The sequence below is a fragment of the Balaenoptera acutorostrata genome, chromosome 13 (genome assembly GCF_949987535.1).
Source record: "Balaenoptera acutorostrata chromosome 13, mBalAcu1.1, whole genome shotgun sequence".
NCBI lineage: Eukaryota > Metazoa > Chordata > Mammalia > Artiodactyla > Balaenopteridae > Balaenoptera > Balaenoptera acutorostrata.
Genome location: NC_080076.1, coordinates 57,809,871 through 57,825,626, shown reverse-complemented (window position 1 = coordinate 57,825,626; position 15,756 = coordinate 57,809,871). Strand labels below are relative to the sequence as shown.

The 15,756-nt window shown below is 40.9% G+C and overlaps 1 protein-coding gene across 2 annotated transcripts; it reads right to left on the bottom strand.

Annotated features, from left to right (window-relative positions):
• Positions 1-5,644: 5,644 nt before the first annotated feature.
• Positions 5,645-15,380, bottom strand: LOC103010250 (myosin regulatory light polypeptide 9). Of its 2 annotated transcripts, none has more exons than XM_007191603.3 (4): positions 15,221-15,380; positions 9,347-9,545; positions 8,695-8,856; positions 5,645-6,148 (listed from the first exon to the last, which is right to left on the bottom strand). In XM_007191603.3, the coding sequence occupies exons 2-4, from the start codon at positions 9,528-9,530 to the stop codon at positions 5,976-5,978; spliced, it is 519 nt and encodes a 172-aa protein (XP_007191665.1). In that variant the 5' UTR covers positions 9,531-9,545; positions 15,221-15,380; the 3' UTR covers positions 5,645-5,975. The 2 variants fall into 2 exon arrangements, with proteins under 2 accessions (XP_007191665.1, XP_007191664.1); XM_007191602.3 differs by lacking the exon at positions 15,221-15,380 and adding an exon at positions 10,554-10,673.
• Positions 15,381-15,756: the final 376 nt, after the last annotated feature.

Here is a 15,756-nt window from a genome sequence, read left to right as displayed (position 1 = left end):
GCCCTTCCGCATTCCCGGGCCGGCTCGGGGCCGGCCTGGAATTTGACCCGGCTGGGCGGGCGCGAGCCCTCGAGGCTTGGGGGTCTCCGGGCGCCGCCCACCCAGGGCTGCCCGCGTTAGCAGATGAAAGTAGACCTCGCCTGGTTACACTTGAACTTCAGATAAAACGAGCAATTTTTTAGGTTCCGTCTCGCGCCACACTGGGGAAGGTAAGAGGGCTGCGGCCGGGCCGTCTCCGCCTGCTTTACAGACTGCACGCCCAGACCGAGTTCTATCATTTACCCCTGCCCCTCCTGTTTTACCCCTCAGATTATCAGGTTTACGCCCTTACCAGGCCACGGCTGGTGACGGTTTCCCCTTTCAACCACAGGAAAGCTTTATTCAAGTTATTTGCTTTCCTTTGGTTCGTTAAAGACAACGCAGATTTACACACACACAAACGCGCACACATTATATAATGCTCTTGGTCAAAACAAAAGAAACCACGAAGCTACATAATTCAGTTTTTGTTCTAGATATTGTTTGTGCCTATAACCTTCAAGTTCCCTCACCTTGGAATATTACAGATAGATACTACTATTTCCGGATAATGGAAGATAGTCAACTTAGTAGCAAACCTTCGTTGAGCACTTGTGATTGCCTGAACGTGTGCGGGATGCAGGGAGATGAACGAATAATCCAGTCTTTTATATTCTAGAAAAGTTTGATGAGAAATCTAGATATCTTTGATCAGGAATTCCTAGATGGTAGGAACCATGTGTTCAACACTCTATAGCAGTAGTTCTTAAACAGTGGCACCAATAAGAAAAACCTGGGGGCTTCGTAAAAGATTCTGGAGCCCAGCCCCGGTATTCAGATTCAGTAGGTCGAGGGTGGGGAAAGAATCTGCATTCCTAATAAGCCCCAGGTGATGCAGATACCGTGGTCCTCCTTGGAGTTAGCACTGCCCCAAGGTCCTTAACTGAATGCATTTTCTCAAGAGTTTGAAACCAATTGCTGAGAAGTCATATCTGGTTCTAAAATATTTACTCTTTTCCTTAGCTGCAGTGTGCCCTTTGGTCCAATAATTTAAATAAGTATTTTTCCACTTCTGAGAACATTTTGGCTTCTGAGGTCTTTGTCAGAGAGCTCTTCCAAGTATGGTCTATTACTATACCATAAGCCCTCACCCTGGCCACCTTAATTAAGATCATAGCTGAGACACTCTGTACTTTGACTTTGATCTCCATATTTGTTTCTAGAACTGCTTTTCAACACAATGGTCACTAACCACACGTGACTATTTAAATGTAAATTAAAAACTGTTACATTAGACACAAGTGCTAGGAAGAGATAGAGCCTAGATCACATGTTGTAAGATTAAGTGCTCAATAGTCACATGTGACCTAGTGTCCTTACTGGACAGCACAGAGAGCATTTCCATCATCACAGAAAATTCTACTGGATAGCACTGTTATAGAAAAATAATCCTAGGGTATAATGTTCTCTCTAGATTCAAAAGAAAAACTTACTAATATTTATTAATGAAAAGCTGAATATCTAAATACCAGATAATTGTTTACTGTGGTCATTAAAAAGAATGGTTTAAAAAAAGGTAATATACTTAAAACTCAAAACAAAAATGGTGGGTATGCCAAAACATGACAATTTAAGATACATTAAACTAAAAAACAAGTTGTATATTCACTACCACTACAAGATGTATGTAGATAAATGTGGAAGAGAAGTTATGATGCCTATAATTTGAGCAGGCACATATAAACCTAGGATAAAAAGATACAGGGACTTGGGAAAACTGGCTGTTTCTTCAATATGGGATTAGCTTCAGCAATGCCTTTCAGGCCAGCAAAGATAACCAGAGTTGCAGGGCAATCAAGAAATTGTACACTTGGGCTTCCCTGGTGGCGCAGTGGTAGAGAATCTGCCTGCCAATGCAGGGGACGCGGGTTCGAGCCCTGGTCTGGGAAGATCCCACATGCCGCGGAGCAACTAAGCCCGTGAGCCACAATTACTGAGCCTGCGCGTCTGGAGCCTGTGCTCCGCAACAAGAGAGGCCACGATGGTGAGAGGCCCGCGCACCGCGATGAAGAGTGGTCCCCACTTGCCGCAACTAGAGAAAGCCCTCGCACAGAAACGAAGACTCAACACAGTCATAAATAAATAAATAAATAAATAAAAGAACGTGAATTTCTAAAAAAAAAAAAAAAAAAGAAATTGTACACTTAAGGACCTAGAAAGACACAAACTATTCTGGCATATTGGACCTACTCAGGAAATCTAAAATAAACTATTTGAGGATCTACTTGGTACCACACATTTTTATGTATATTCTCATTAAATGCTCATAACAACCCTTTAATTAAATTCTAGTTTGAGACAATTTACTATCAAACCACTATGGGCCTTTCTCCTAACCTCAGCTTTTAATCTCCAACTACGATTAAACGCCTATCACCTACCCTTTCCCGTTTTCAGAGGGAGCAGTATCCATTTTTGTTTTTCTAAGAATAATCTTACAACATGTGATCTAGGCTCTATCTCTTCCTAGCTCCTGCACATCATTCCTTTGGTTTCACTCATTTGCTTACACTCCTTTGGTTTTACTCATTTGCCTTCTTCCTCTGTCTACATACAGGCTTGAAATCTCTAAAGAAATGCTCTTTGGTCCTGCCTTCCCTTCAAGCCTCTCCTCGCTGCCCAACAGCCCCTGCTGGTAAACAGAATAACCACTATTTGAATACCTACTGTGTGCCAGACCCATTTAGCTTTAGTGTTTCTATTTTCACAACAAACATGGAGGGCATTGTCCCTGTTAAACAGGTGAGGAAACTGACACTTAGGGCTGGGCGACCTGCCCAAGGACACAAAGCTCATCAAATAACAGGCAGTATTCACTCAACCACGTCTGGCTCTAAAACCCATACTGCTCCTAATCACAAAAATGCTGCTTTATATATTAATAGATTATGTTCCTATTATGAACCAGAGCATTACTTCAATTTTACAAATGAATAGAGGTCGAGCGAGGTTAAATAACTTTCTTAAGGTTATAAAGCCATGATGTAGCACGAATGAGATTAAAATGCAGCTGGCCTGACCCCCAAACCCAGGCATTGTCCCTGTCTCCTGCTACACTACGGATTCTGCACTCAAAACTCTACCTTAACAGCTCCGGCAGAAGTGACCGACTTGCCAAATCCAGTGGCCTCATTTAAACTTTCCTGTGTCCCATTTTTCTGTGGTTTAACACTACTGACTAACTTCCTCACTCTTGAAATTATTCACTTGGTTTCCATAACACTGTTGTGGTTCTATCTACTAAGCTCTTTTACCATCTTCTATCTGATCCTTCTTACAACTTGCCTGCACTTCTCAAAGTCTAGTACATCTCTTGCTGTCCTTTCCCCCTCATACTTTGTAAAAAAAAAAAAAAATAGTTGCCTTTCCTTTCCAGAATTTGCTTTTACTTGTCTCATATAGTCTGGCCTGCTCCCTTTTTCCCAGTAGCACTCAAAGTCCCGTTCTCATGCAGTCATAGAGGCTCCTTGATCAAATAAAATTTGGGCCCTGGAGTCCAAATGACAATGTAATCATAAGCAGGTGGGTAAGGAGGCTGCCCCCATTAGGCTGGTTTCATCACAACTTTTGAAATGGTTTATTTCAAGTCTGGCTTTCATCATGGAGACCAGTTTTTCTATCAAATGCACTGTTGGAGTAGATGCTTTAGCTTTTTACTGTCAATCATCTTTACTTAAGCAAAGCCTACTTACTACATATAGAATGCTATTACTAAATGAGGAGACATTTCATTCAGGGGAGACTATCCACTGTTTCTAATCGCGGCTGGTTCTTTGAGCAGTTATCTGAAATGGAAGTGGAGATACTGCAAGAGATAATTTTAGTAGATGAGGCTACCTTTTTTTCAGTACGGAAACAATGTTATTTGTTCTTGACTGGAAATTTGTTAACAAAGCAGAAGTTTTTTTTTCAGTTGGAATGTAAATTTAGTTCAACAATTTCAGCATCATGGCTATACCCTGGAAAAAGTACTTTGCTTAAACCACTGAAGGAAATTCAGGAACACATTAAAGGCAGAGTTAAGGCAGGTGCTAAGATTCTAATCTTGAAAGGGCCAAGAGCAGTCTTGTTATTAGTCCTTCTACTCCTATTTTAAGCTGGTCTCCTGAGGTTAAAGAATCTAGCTCACCTATCCTGTTGAGTGTAAAGGTCTGCTGCTCTGAAGGCATTCAGTAATTGCATATTCAATGAGGTAATAGTTTTGTCCAAGGACAGTCTTGTTAATAGTAGTATAAAACATAAAGTTATAGTAATTATCAATTATTCATCTTCACAGGTTAATTGTCAACCCTCTTCACCCAACTTTTCCCCCCAGTGTTTCAAGATCTTTCTTAAACTTATGAATCCTTGAAAGTCAGATTTTTGAAGCCCAAAGTGAATGAAACTGTCTACCATTTCCTGATTAACTCTGAAAACAGTCCTGCATTCCTGCAAATAGCATAAGTTATTTTTAGGATTGAAATAATGACCTCACTTTCCCAGGCATGTAGCTTCAGCTGTTCTGACCATGGGCAGGTCAGGAATGTCAAAGATTCACAAATGAACTCATGTGAATCTCTGCATAAACACGGTACTTCAATGAGGACTGTGTGATAAAAAGAAACTATACAAAAAAACCCCAAACAAACCAACAACCATATTGTGTTTCCAACACTTTGAAATACAATACAAAAAATCCGCCTTTTTGGTAGAAGCATTCCATAGAACCTTTGGGGCTAAAATAGTTTTAAAAATTAGGACAAATTAAAATTACACTCAGTGGCCTGGTCTAATTTTAAATGACATGAAGTTATGTACAAAAGATTAGAACAGACATGGGGTGATGTTGGCAGGTATGTTATACTTTAGGATTTAAAGCTACCAAAGCTATCATATACATGTAAATTTTACAGGAAATTATTTTTAAAATTGGAAGGCAAAGTGCAGGAAACTCAATAAAGGCAGTTAAAATTGGATTTCTTTAAAAAGGGGGAAGAATGAATAGTAGAGGAGTAGGATTGTTAGGAAAACTGGCAGGAGTAAAGGGGAGGTCTAACAACCGTATTATTTTCTAGGATTTGCCTCACTACCATTCTTTCTTTATTTTTGGCCGCGCCGCGCATCTTGTGGGATCTTAGTTCCCTCACCAGGGATTGAACCTGGGCCCTTGGCAATGAAAGTGCAGGTGGAGTCCTAACTACTGGACCGCCAGGGAATTCCCACTACCTTTCTTTAGAAGTTGCAACCAAGGGCTTCCTTGGTGACAAAGTGGTTAAGAATCCGCCTGCCAATGCAGGAGACATGGGTTCAAGCCCTGGTCGGGGAAGATCTCACATGCTGCGGGGCAACTAAGCCCGTGCGCCACAACTACTGAGCCTGTGCTCTAGAGCCTTTGAGCCACAGCTACTGAAGCCCACATGCCTAGAGCCCATGCTCTGCAACAAGAGAAGCCACTTCAATGAGAAGCCCGCGCACAGCAACAAAGACCCAACGCAGCCAAAAATAAATAAATTAATTAATTAAAAAAAAAATTTGCAACCAAGACCAACAAAAGCCAATTTTGGTAAATAAAGAAGTTTTAAACAAGTAAGTTTCTATCATAAAGTTTAATTATGGTTCAGAAAAAATTGAGTGAATAACTTTCTCTGAAAAAATATATCAACTCTTTGTAGACTGCAGTTATTGGGGGAGGGGAAGGTAGGGTAAGTTAAACTACCCTATTTTCTATTCTGAAAATGACAAAAAGTCCCATTTCCAGTCTGAATTATAGAGATGCATGTGCCCCAAATGGTTGAGAATAAATACAACAAGAAAGGCAAAAGCTGTAAAGCTAAGGGCATGCAATAGGCTCTAAGAGAAAGTCTCAGAAATACCCAAAGTAGCAACAAGGAAAGTTTGGCTGGAATTTGAAGTTCTTTTCAGTCATCTTTGTCTTTCGCTCCATGTTTAAGGATGCGTGTGAACTCAATGTAATTGAAATTCCCCTTTTTGTCAATAGGTGCTTCTCTGTACAGCTCGTCCACTTCCTCATCTGTAAACCGATCTCCCATTGTGGTCAGCAGCTCTCTCAGGTAATCCTCCTGAATGGTGCCTAAAGACAAAAGAAGCAGGGATCAGAAGACACACTACTCTGAGGAGTAACTGCAAGGGGCACCTACGCTTGACTAAGCATGGGCTGTATGTTAAGAACTAGAAGCATGCAAATGTATGAAGTATGAGGTCTTGACGTGCTAAAGCCAGCCTCAGCAGATAGCTGCCTAGAAAATGCCCTGTTGCTTAGTGACATTAACCTGCTCTGCTCTACTGACCTCACCTGACATCCATCTCCTGATCTCTTGATAACAGTGGCTAAGCCTATGCCTAACCACAAGCCATAAAGTATGATTAAGGAATCTAAGCCTCATGGTTCCTTAGAATAGCATGGTCACACTTATTCTACAAGTAAATACACTAAAATCATCATAAACATCGATAAAGTGCTTAAGTGGAAAGAATACTGAAGTCTTGAGGTCCAGTTTTAACAAGCTATGTTACTTCAGGCATTTCACTTTACCTCCTTCTTTTTCTTTATATGTAAAATGAGATTAAAAAAAATTTTTTTAAACAAATCCAATTTTAGATTCAGTAACAAATATGTTCAGGCCCAGGATGTGCAAAAACACTGAGTAGATATTTGAGCATTAACTATGTTGCAGACACTGGGATAGGCATTGGGGGTATAGTGGTGAGCTGAGAGGAATGCTTTCTACTCTGGACTCGTGAAAGCAGGGTTTTCATAAAGCCTGACTGCACATAAGAATCATCCAGGCAGCTCAAAACAAAACAACCCCAGAGGCCACCCTTGACTTATTATCTGTCACTGATATTTTTAAAAGGCTCCCCAGTAAATCCCATGAGCAATCATGATTGAGACCCACTAATGCAGTAATCCAAAGGTAATAAATGACCATTCAAGCACAGAAATTTTGAAATTCATAAAGTAAAAAAAGAAAAATCTGACAACTTCCTTGTATGTGAAATTAAGCTAAAACATTGATAATATATTTCCTATGAGTTTAAAGTGTAAGGTCAGTTCACAAAAGAAACTCTAGATTTATGGATTGTTTTTGCTAATTCAATCCTAGATTAAAAAAAAAAAGTTCTCCAAATCTTAGCCTTTTAGCTTGTAGAAATAAATCCTCATCTCCAGCCAAGTCGTTCAACTATCATGTAAAATCATCATTGACTATGTGCAAGGGACTGTGGTAGGAGCTGGGAGGGGTTACGAAGATGGGAATGTAACGCTGGTGAAGACACAGCCGTTATCCTGGGAGCAGGGAGAGACTGATTAGAAATAAGCACACAACTAAAGTAGAAGCTCAGGTAGAGTATGTGCCAGTAGAGACATACATAAAATACTTTGGAGAGGGAAAGGGAGAGCTTTTAAGTTTTCCCAGAGGTCAGGACAAAATAGTATGAAAACACAGGTAAGGCTCTATAAAGAATGTGACCATTGAGATGACTTTGAAGAATAAATAAGACACTTTACTCTTTTATGGTTTTATTCCCTTCCACTAAAAAAGTAATACCCATTGACTGTAAAAAATTCAATCAATACACAAATGTTTTTAGCAGGAAAAAAGTCTCTTCTGCCTGCCCCTTCCCTACCCCTTCCAGAAATAACTGTTCAGAGTCTTGATTTCAAGGGGAAGGAGGAAGGAGGTGGTATAAGGAGGAAAGGCAGAGGCAGAAATGGTGGAGGTAAGTCAGGGCAACAACGCATGGAGGAGTCTGGAAGGAGGTTAGGAAGAGTTGAGGGTGGTCTACTTGAACAGGCCAAATGAGGTTCTATCGTGTGGAGCCTTGAAAGCCAGAGTGGGGAGACTATGCTTCCATGCCCAAACTATGCTTGGACTGTTTAGTCCAAGTAATGTGTAACCAGAGGGTGTGCCTTCCTTCTCAAAAACTTGCCATGAGTTACCCCCTTATCAGGCATGTATTTAGTTAACCTTTTGGGTGTCTTTGAGAGTTCACTCCATGCAGGCAGTAAGCTACTATCTCATTTCCTCATTTAATCCTCACAACAACCCTATGAGGTAGGTAATATTACTGTCCATCTTACAAATAAGAAAACAGAGGCTTAGAGAAGTTAAGTAACTCGCCTGAAATCACACAGCTATTATGCAGAATAGGATTATGAAACCGGGGCACCTGATTCCAGAGGGAAAGGTTAGATACCAGATCTAAACACTCTCAGAGCTGAGAGGTGCCTGATAAAACAAACATAGGATTGTACTGGTATCACCGCCTACAGCAATTTAAACTTTTTCCAAGATTGCTCCAGTAAAAGATATTTGTTTGACACACATTTACTGAGTGCCTGACCCTTGTGGAATTATTCTAGTAAAGGAGTAACGTAAGTTTCCTAAAGAAGTTTCAAATATACCTATTAAATTGTAAATTAAATATTTAAGGGCAGAGGCAGTGAAGTGAGTGACTAACAAGGCATAAGCAAAACCTGTCCCCCAAAATCCCCCAAAACAGGTATGGTATAAACCTGAGGGTATTATATGTCATCATATTTCAAGTTATTATATATTTTAGTTGCCATAACCAAAAATTAAATCACTTGGTAATTAAAGGTTACCTCAGACTTACCAGTTGCTTCTTCATCAAAGCAAGCAAAAGCGTTTCTGATGACATCTTCTGGATCGGTGCCATTTAACTTTTCACCAAACATCGTGAGAAACATGGTAAAATTTATGGGACCTGGAGCCTCGTTCATCATGGCGTCCAGATACTCATCAGTTGGATTTTTCCCTAAACAAAAAAGAGGGTCATATTTTAAGAGGGTGATAATTACACCACAAAACGCATCAACAGTTCATCATGGTAAACATTTTGACAAGAAAGATGATCATTTAAATGGTTTGCTATTTGCATTCAAGATAGCAAAACTATTTGGAAAAAAGTCTTCTCAATGAATAGGATCCGTTTTAAGAGTCTGGAGACTGTGTGCTGTTCCACTGGGATGTCAGGAGGAATAACACTGCTCTCATAATCAAGATCAGTGTTTGCAGTGCATGCACGTACACGGCTGGCCCCCAGCCTAACCCGGAGACTTGGCCAGAAATCCGCAGGTGGTCCGGGGACCACGCTTTGGGAAACAATGCTCCGGACTTTGTATCTTAGTGAACTGTAACATCATTAGATTGGCTTCACAAAGCATCGTTAGATTGGCTTAAGAAATAAATACAAAAGGTGTTATAGAAATTCTATTTGATTTATTAATGTTAAAACTGATCATTACCCAGGGAGGCAAGCATATCATGCAAGTCTTCCTTGTCGATGAAACCATCTCTGTTCTGATCGATCATGTTGAAGGCCTCCTTGAACTCCTGAATCTGTGACTGGTCAAACATGGCAAACACATTGGAGGTTGCGCGTTGGGGGCGCTTCTTGGTGGTCTTGGTCTTTGCTCTTTTGCTCGACATGGTGGCGGTTAAATCCTAACAAAGAAGGGAAATACAAGAAATAACAAAAAGTAAACTGAACCAACCTTCCTGCTATGTTTGAGCCACTTAAGAGATATGTCTAAAGACTATTCCACAGGATAGTATCACTTGGCAAAAATCTCAACTAATCGATACCATTATGCAGAGAATCAATCTACAAAGAGAAAAACCAGACTCATGCTTTGAGTTCACTCATCCTTAGCAGTTGTGACGAAACTACGACCAACATTAATTCAAAGCTCAGAGAATTATCAACAAGATTTCCTGTCCCCAGTACTACTGGACAGCTGATTAAGGACCAATAACCCAATCTACTAGCTTAATAACAATACAGAAAACAAGAAACAAAAAACGTTGGGTTCTGTACATCAGTGCTATGGAGTACTGAGGGACACTACTAACTCATCTTCAACAGGTCTATCCTTCTGCAGCCCTAGCTGAAACCAGCCTCCCATTCTAACGTGGACAGAAAGAAGGAAGGAGAATTAACTGATGCGACAGGCCTTCATCTCCTAATCTTACTGCCAAATACCATTCTTCCACTCGCAACTAACATTTCTTATCGCACCCTCACTACTGGAATCAAAGTACTTCAGGAAAGATACCTGTTAAAAGGCTAACTAAAAAAGTATAGAAAACTCCAAAGGTAATTCATCAATAATTAAGTTTTGTAAGTATTTCCACTCTATCCTAACCAATTTGTTGCACAGAGCTAAGCTAAATCACTTGAGGTGACTAAGTCCTCTAAACAAAAATCAGAGCACAATAAAAATTTTTAAAGCAATTTAGTTTTTAAAAAGTTTTAGAAAGCATTTTAAGAGGTATGGAAACTACCTTTGCTCTCTAATCTAAATTTATCCCTGTAAAATTTAAGTTAAAAATAACGTTTAATAATACCTAAGATGAAGAGGTAATTTTCCTTTCAACACAATCTTTAATACGATAAAAATTTGTTTGAAGTTAAAAATCCCAGAGTCATCAGATAATAAAATTTTACCATACCATCTTTCAGAGCTGAGGTGGCAATGGCAGTCTGCAAGACCTCTAACCCACAAGACTAAGACACTGTATTCAGTTATATTCTTTGAAGCAGGTCTAAAATAGGCACTACTGATTTCACTCTCTGACCAGGACAACAATTTTAAAGCTTACGTTCTGAAAACAACATTTAACTATGATGTAGCAAAACACTATGCCCTTACTCTAAAAATAAGTCTGTGGATTGCAAAGAATGAAGTACTACCTAGATGTCAGTACTGCAAAGTGGCTTTAGAACACAACGCTCCACATGAGTTTAAAAACTTCTTACGTTCTTTCCTTGATTACACCACATCAGCCAGGCTAAGTTCAATTATGGAAATAATTAGAAAAGCTCTGACTCTGCCTCAGATTTTTTTTTTTAAGCTAAATTTTAGAAGGAAAGCTCAGATTTTAGAAGGAAATTCCACAAAGGAGAGTCACAAATTCCAGTCCATTAAATATAGCACTCCTAGGATACACTGGAATGTGTTGCTGGTAAGATATACCCTACGTGACATAGCAGTTATGATATATACTCTTCCCTAGTTTCCAAGTTTCCTTTAATCACCCTTTCATGAATGCATATTTTCACTCTGTAACACCTCTGGACGCAGTAAATCCCACTATTATCTAAACTATATGGAACTGTAATGTCCCCCTCTATTCTAAATGTAGTTTTAAAACTACAAGGAGTTATAGCATATATGTATTATTCTTCCATCTCTTAAATGGACTCCAGGACTTGGGTTAGCGGTTGAGACCCAATGAGTGTCATATATTTACCAGTCCACATCTCTTTAATATTTTAGGTATGCCATGTCTTTGCAAAACAAAGCACATCTTTAAAAACAGTCTGTTTTGTTTGACTACATTATATTCCCCTAATGATGCACAAATGTCAGTTATTTTAAGAACAAAGAAACTGATGAAAATTATAGGTCAAATGGTTGGTTGATACAACTGATTTTTTTAATCTACGACACCTCATAGGGCTTCCCTGGTGGCGCAGTGGTTAAGAATCCGCCTGCCAATGCAGGGGACATGGGTTTGAGCCCTGGTCTGGGAAGATCCCACATGCCATGGAGCAACTAAGCCTGTGCGCCACAACTACTGATCCTGCACTCTAGAGCCCATGAGCCACAACTACTGAAGCCCGTGCACCTAGAGCCTGTGCTCCGCAATGAGAAGCCACCACAATGAGAAGCCCACGCACCACAACGAAGAGTAGCCCCCGCTCGCCACAACTAGAGAAAGCCAGTGCACAGCAACGAAGACCTAACACTACCAAACATAAATAAATAAATTTATAAAAAACAAAACAAAAAACCTCATAATACTTAATTTGGTGCGGGTCCTCTATACACCTTTTTAAAACTTAGTTTGGATTATAAAGTAACACACACCCACTCTCATTCTTGAATTTTGACGTATTTCCTATTTAGCCTTTTTACAGCTGCTTTTTTTTTTTTAATAAATAAATTTATTTATTATTTTTGCTTGTGTTGGGTCTTTGTTGCTGCGTGCGGGCTTTCTCTAGTTGCGGCGAGTGGGGGCTACTCTTCATTGGGTTGGGCGGCTTCTCATCGCGGTGGCTTCTCTTTGTTGCGAAGCACAGGCTCTAGGTGCGTGGGCTTCAGTAGTTGTGGCACGAGGGCTCAGTAGCTGTGGCCCGCGGGCTCTAGAGTGCAGGCTCAGTAGTTCTGGTGCACGGGCTTAGCTGCTCCACGGCCATGTGGGATCTTCCCGGACCAGGGCTCGAACCCGTGTCTCCTGCACTGGCAGGCGAATTCTTAACCACTGTGCCACCAGGGAAGTCCCCTATTTAGCCTTTTTAAAATCATGCATTCTTTAAATTTGTAAATGCATTCTAACATAGTTTTTAAACATTATAAAGGTATTTTTGGGGTCAGCACTGACAGTGGTCTCACAGAATTTTTCTTTAGCTCATTCGATACTTAACCATCGACCTTTAATATGATCAGTAGAATTACATTCATGTGCATTAAATGTCATGAGCGCTGATTATTATTTAAGAATTAAGAAATGTAAGGTAGGTGTGCTGTCTTCAAGGAGCTTAAAATATAGTTGGGGAGGCAACTTTAAAGAAATGAGATGATTGGTTCAACTTATGAAATGAGTCACATAGTTTTCATTCCAGGAGTATGGCTCTCAAGTTAAAACAATGCGTAACAAAAATGAAAAATAACTCAAAGGTGGTACATGATTATCAAATATTGTGAGTTCAGAAAAGATCTTTGTTTCTAAAAGATTTGGGCGGGGGGAGAAGACTGAAAAATCCTAAAAGCTACAAGACGTCCTTAGAATTAAGAGACTTAAATGTTAGTCTTAATTCTAACAAATTAGGGTAGCTAATTCTACCAAAAACTGGTAGTATACCGTTGGGCAAGTTACTACATGGGCCTTTACTTTTTCAAAGAGGTTGGATTCTGATCTGTGAGTTTATCTCCCACCAGAAACCCAGATCCTTTTAGTGATAGGGAGTTCAGCTTTGCAGTCAGTTATTTCAAAATAAGCAAAAGGTGTTTTTTATTTTCCCCTACCAAACTGAAAGTATGGGTGGAATAAACACTGGCAGAGAAGGAGCCAAATGAGGAACAGTGCTATGATCCGAAGGAGAAGATCACTGATGATAGATACTGTCATTGTCCTCCTTGCTATAATTCTAGTATGCTGTCCACTTTTACTCTCCCCAAACGAGTCAACCTGTAACCCTCTTCATGTAACAAGCCTTCAGCAAACACACAACTCTCATAAGCTAGGGCAAAATAAAATTGAAAATATTTTATTCATCAATGTAACTATTCTTTATTTAGGGTGGGAAGATTGCCATGAAGGCACCTGAGATTTCCGAGTTATGTCCTCACTCATCCTAAGTTATAGTCTAGAGTGTATTTTTGAAGCATTTAATTAAAGATCTTTGGTGTGAAGGGCTATGTGTTGTATGGAACTTGAAAACCCACAGACTTGCAGAGCCAGCTTCTATTAAATATATAGAAGAGATTCAGTCAAGGAGATTCAGTTTACAGATCTGAAGGAGTATAATCTTGTCTTAATCAGGGAAGGGGAGTGTTGGTGGTAATGAATTTCTAGATTTATCCTTTTAGCTTGATCAAATAGGAAGAGAATCATTCAGGGTTATGACAAAAGGAGGGATACAAACTATGTAAGGAAGATGTTAGACTAGATTAAGTGATGGGGAAATGGAAAATAAAGATCCTCAAAGAGGCTTTCCCCACACATCAAGGGCAACCAGAAGATTTTTCAGAATTTCTAGATACTTTGGTTTCATTTATAAAATGGGATTAATCCATACCAATATTACATTAGATTACCCTAGTTAGAATCCTAGAGTCCAGCGTTTGTAGTGGTAATAAATGTAAACTAATCCGAAGACTTTTTCTACAGAACTAACACTCAAACTGATAGTATTCTGGAAATATGATTATATTCTTTAAGGAAGAACTCCCATTTTAGAAAACACTTCCTAATGTGAGAGCACGTAGTATCTGCTTTCCAAATCCAGACCAAATCTACCGTCTCATTTAATCAATGCACTTCTTTTTTTAAAGCTAAGTATATGTAATTTTTTGGTGCTAACCACGGCTTTTTAAAAGTACATTTTCAGGCTGGTGCTTCCGTTCCAACTAAAACAAGTTTTCAATTCCTACGCAAACTTCCGGTAGAAGGTAGGATTAGTTCCCTCAGACTGCCACACCCAAAAAGTTCTCAGCACTTGACAAAGGCAATTCTTTGTCGTGGTTCACTTGCCAGTAAAGCCTCACTTTTTTAAATAAAAAGCTTTTTCTGGTTAAGTTTTATCAAAAGCCTTCCAGAACATGAAACAAATAGTAGTAATTTTAGGAAACATTCACTTTCTTCACCTTTAGATATAAAACTTTTTGCACTTAAAATCTCAACCTAACGCTTACTTCTGTTCCAAAGTTCTATAAAGAACTGATACACTCTTTGATAAACCAATTCAACTACTTTAAAAGGAAACACTTTGGGAAATTGACTTAACCCCGAGTCTCCACCCAAGAGTAACACGGTATTGTATTTTGGAGTTTTTCTGGAGCCGCAAACTAAACCCCGAACTCCTCGTTGTCCAAATATCACTTAAAAATAAAACGCTAATTACAAAAGTGGACACTGAGCTGAGGAAGTTGCTAATTTGAAGTGGTTATTCCCACTAAACGTAGCCACACAGCTGCAACAACAGCTGCAGCGCGGGGGTGGGGGAGGGGGGCGCACTGGGCTAAAGTTTTTACGCAAACTCTCTTGAATCGGGCAAGTTTACGTTATAAACTAAACTTAGTCCCAGAGTCAGCTCCGCGGGGCTCGGGTTTCGCAGGCCTGCTGCCGCCCAAGCTCGCGGCGCCAGCAGACTAAGCCACACTTCCCGAGCTCCTAGTTTGGGCAAAGAAACGAAGTCGGCGTCTGGGCCGCTTCCGGCCGCGGCCTTCGATGCTGGAGCTGGCACTGGGGCTCGAAACCCGGGAACCGGCTGGTACACCTGCCCAGGTGCGCTCCCGGCGCCCGGGGAGCGCCACTGCCCCCCCACCCCAAGCCGTCCCGAGGGGATGCGCCCCGGCATGGGCCTCACGCGCCCGACCGCGAGCACCACTCACCCTGCTCAGCCGCGAGAACCCGAGCGCTTCAGGGAACCCCTCGCTGCCTTGACTGCCGCTACCGACTCCCTTCCACTCCCAGAGACGCTGCAAACAACACTTCCGGCCTCCGCTTAGCGGACCGGAAGGAAGCCAGTCACCATTCTCTGCTAACAGTGTGAGCCTGGCTTAATGGAAGGGTGACGGGGCGGGGGAGTTGCCGGTGTGCTCAAAGGGCGCAGTTTTGACCAAGTGCACGGGAAGGACGTGTCAAGCGGGCAACGTAGAACATAGAAGAAGGTGTAATGGTTCGCCCGGTCTGATGACTGAGTTTTCCTTTTTTTTAATACCTCTTCTTACAATGTAAGCTTTTCTTTCCCCCTTTCCTCTTGGCAAATGGTTGACTCTGTCCTGTGGGTTTGCCCCTCCGCACATTCCAGGGCCAGGCCAGGGGCGGGGCCCGACAGCCCAAGTCCTTGTAGGGAAATCGCGGAGAGGGCTTCGCGGCCCACGTGACTGGCCTTCGCCCCGCCCCAGAGCGCCCCGCCCTTGCCGCC

Coding starts and splice junctions, on each gene's coding strand:
- LOC103010250 (XM_007191602.3), bottom strand. Junction 8,857..9,346: donor TGATATGCTTGCCTCCCTGG/GTAATGATCAGT, acceptor TTTTTTGTTTAG/GGAAAAATCCAACTGATGAG. Junction 6,149..8,694: donor CTTTGATGAAGAAGCAACTG/GTAAGTCTGAGG, acceptor TTTTGTCTTTAG/GCACCATTCAGGAGGATTAC.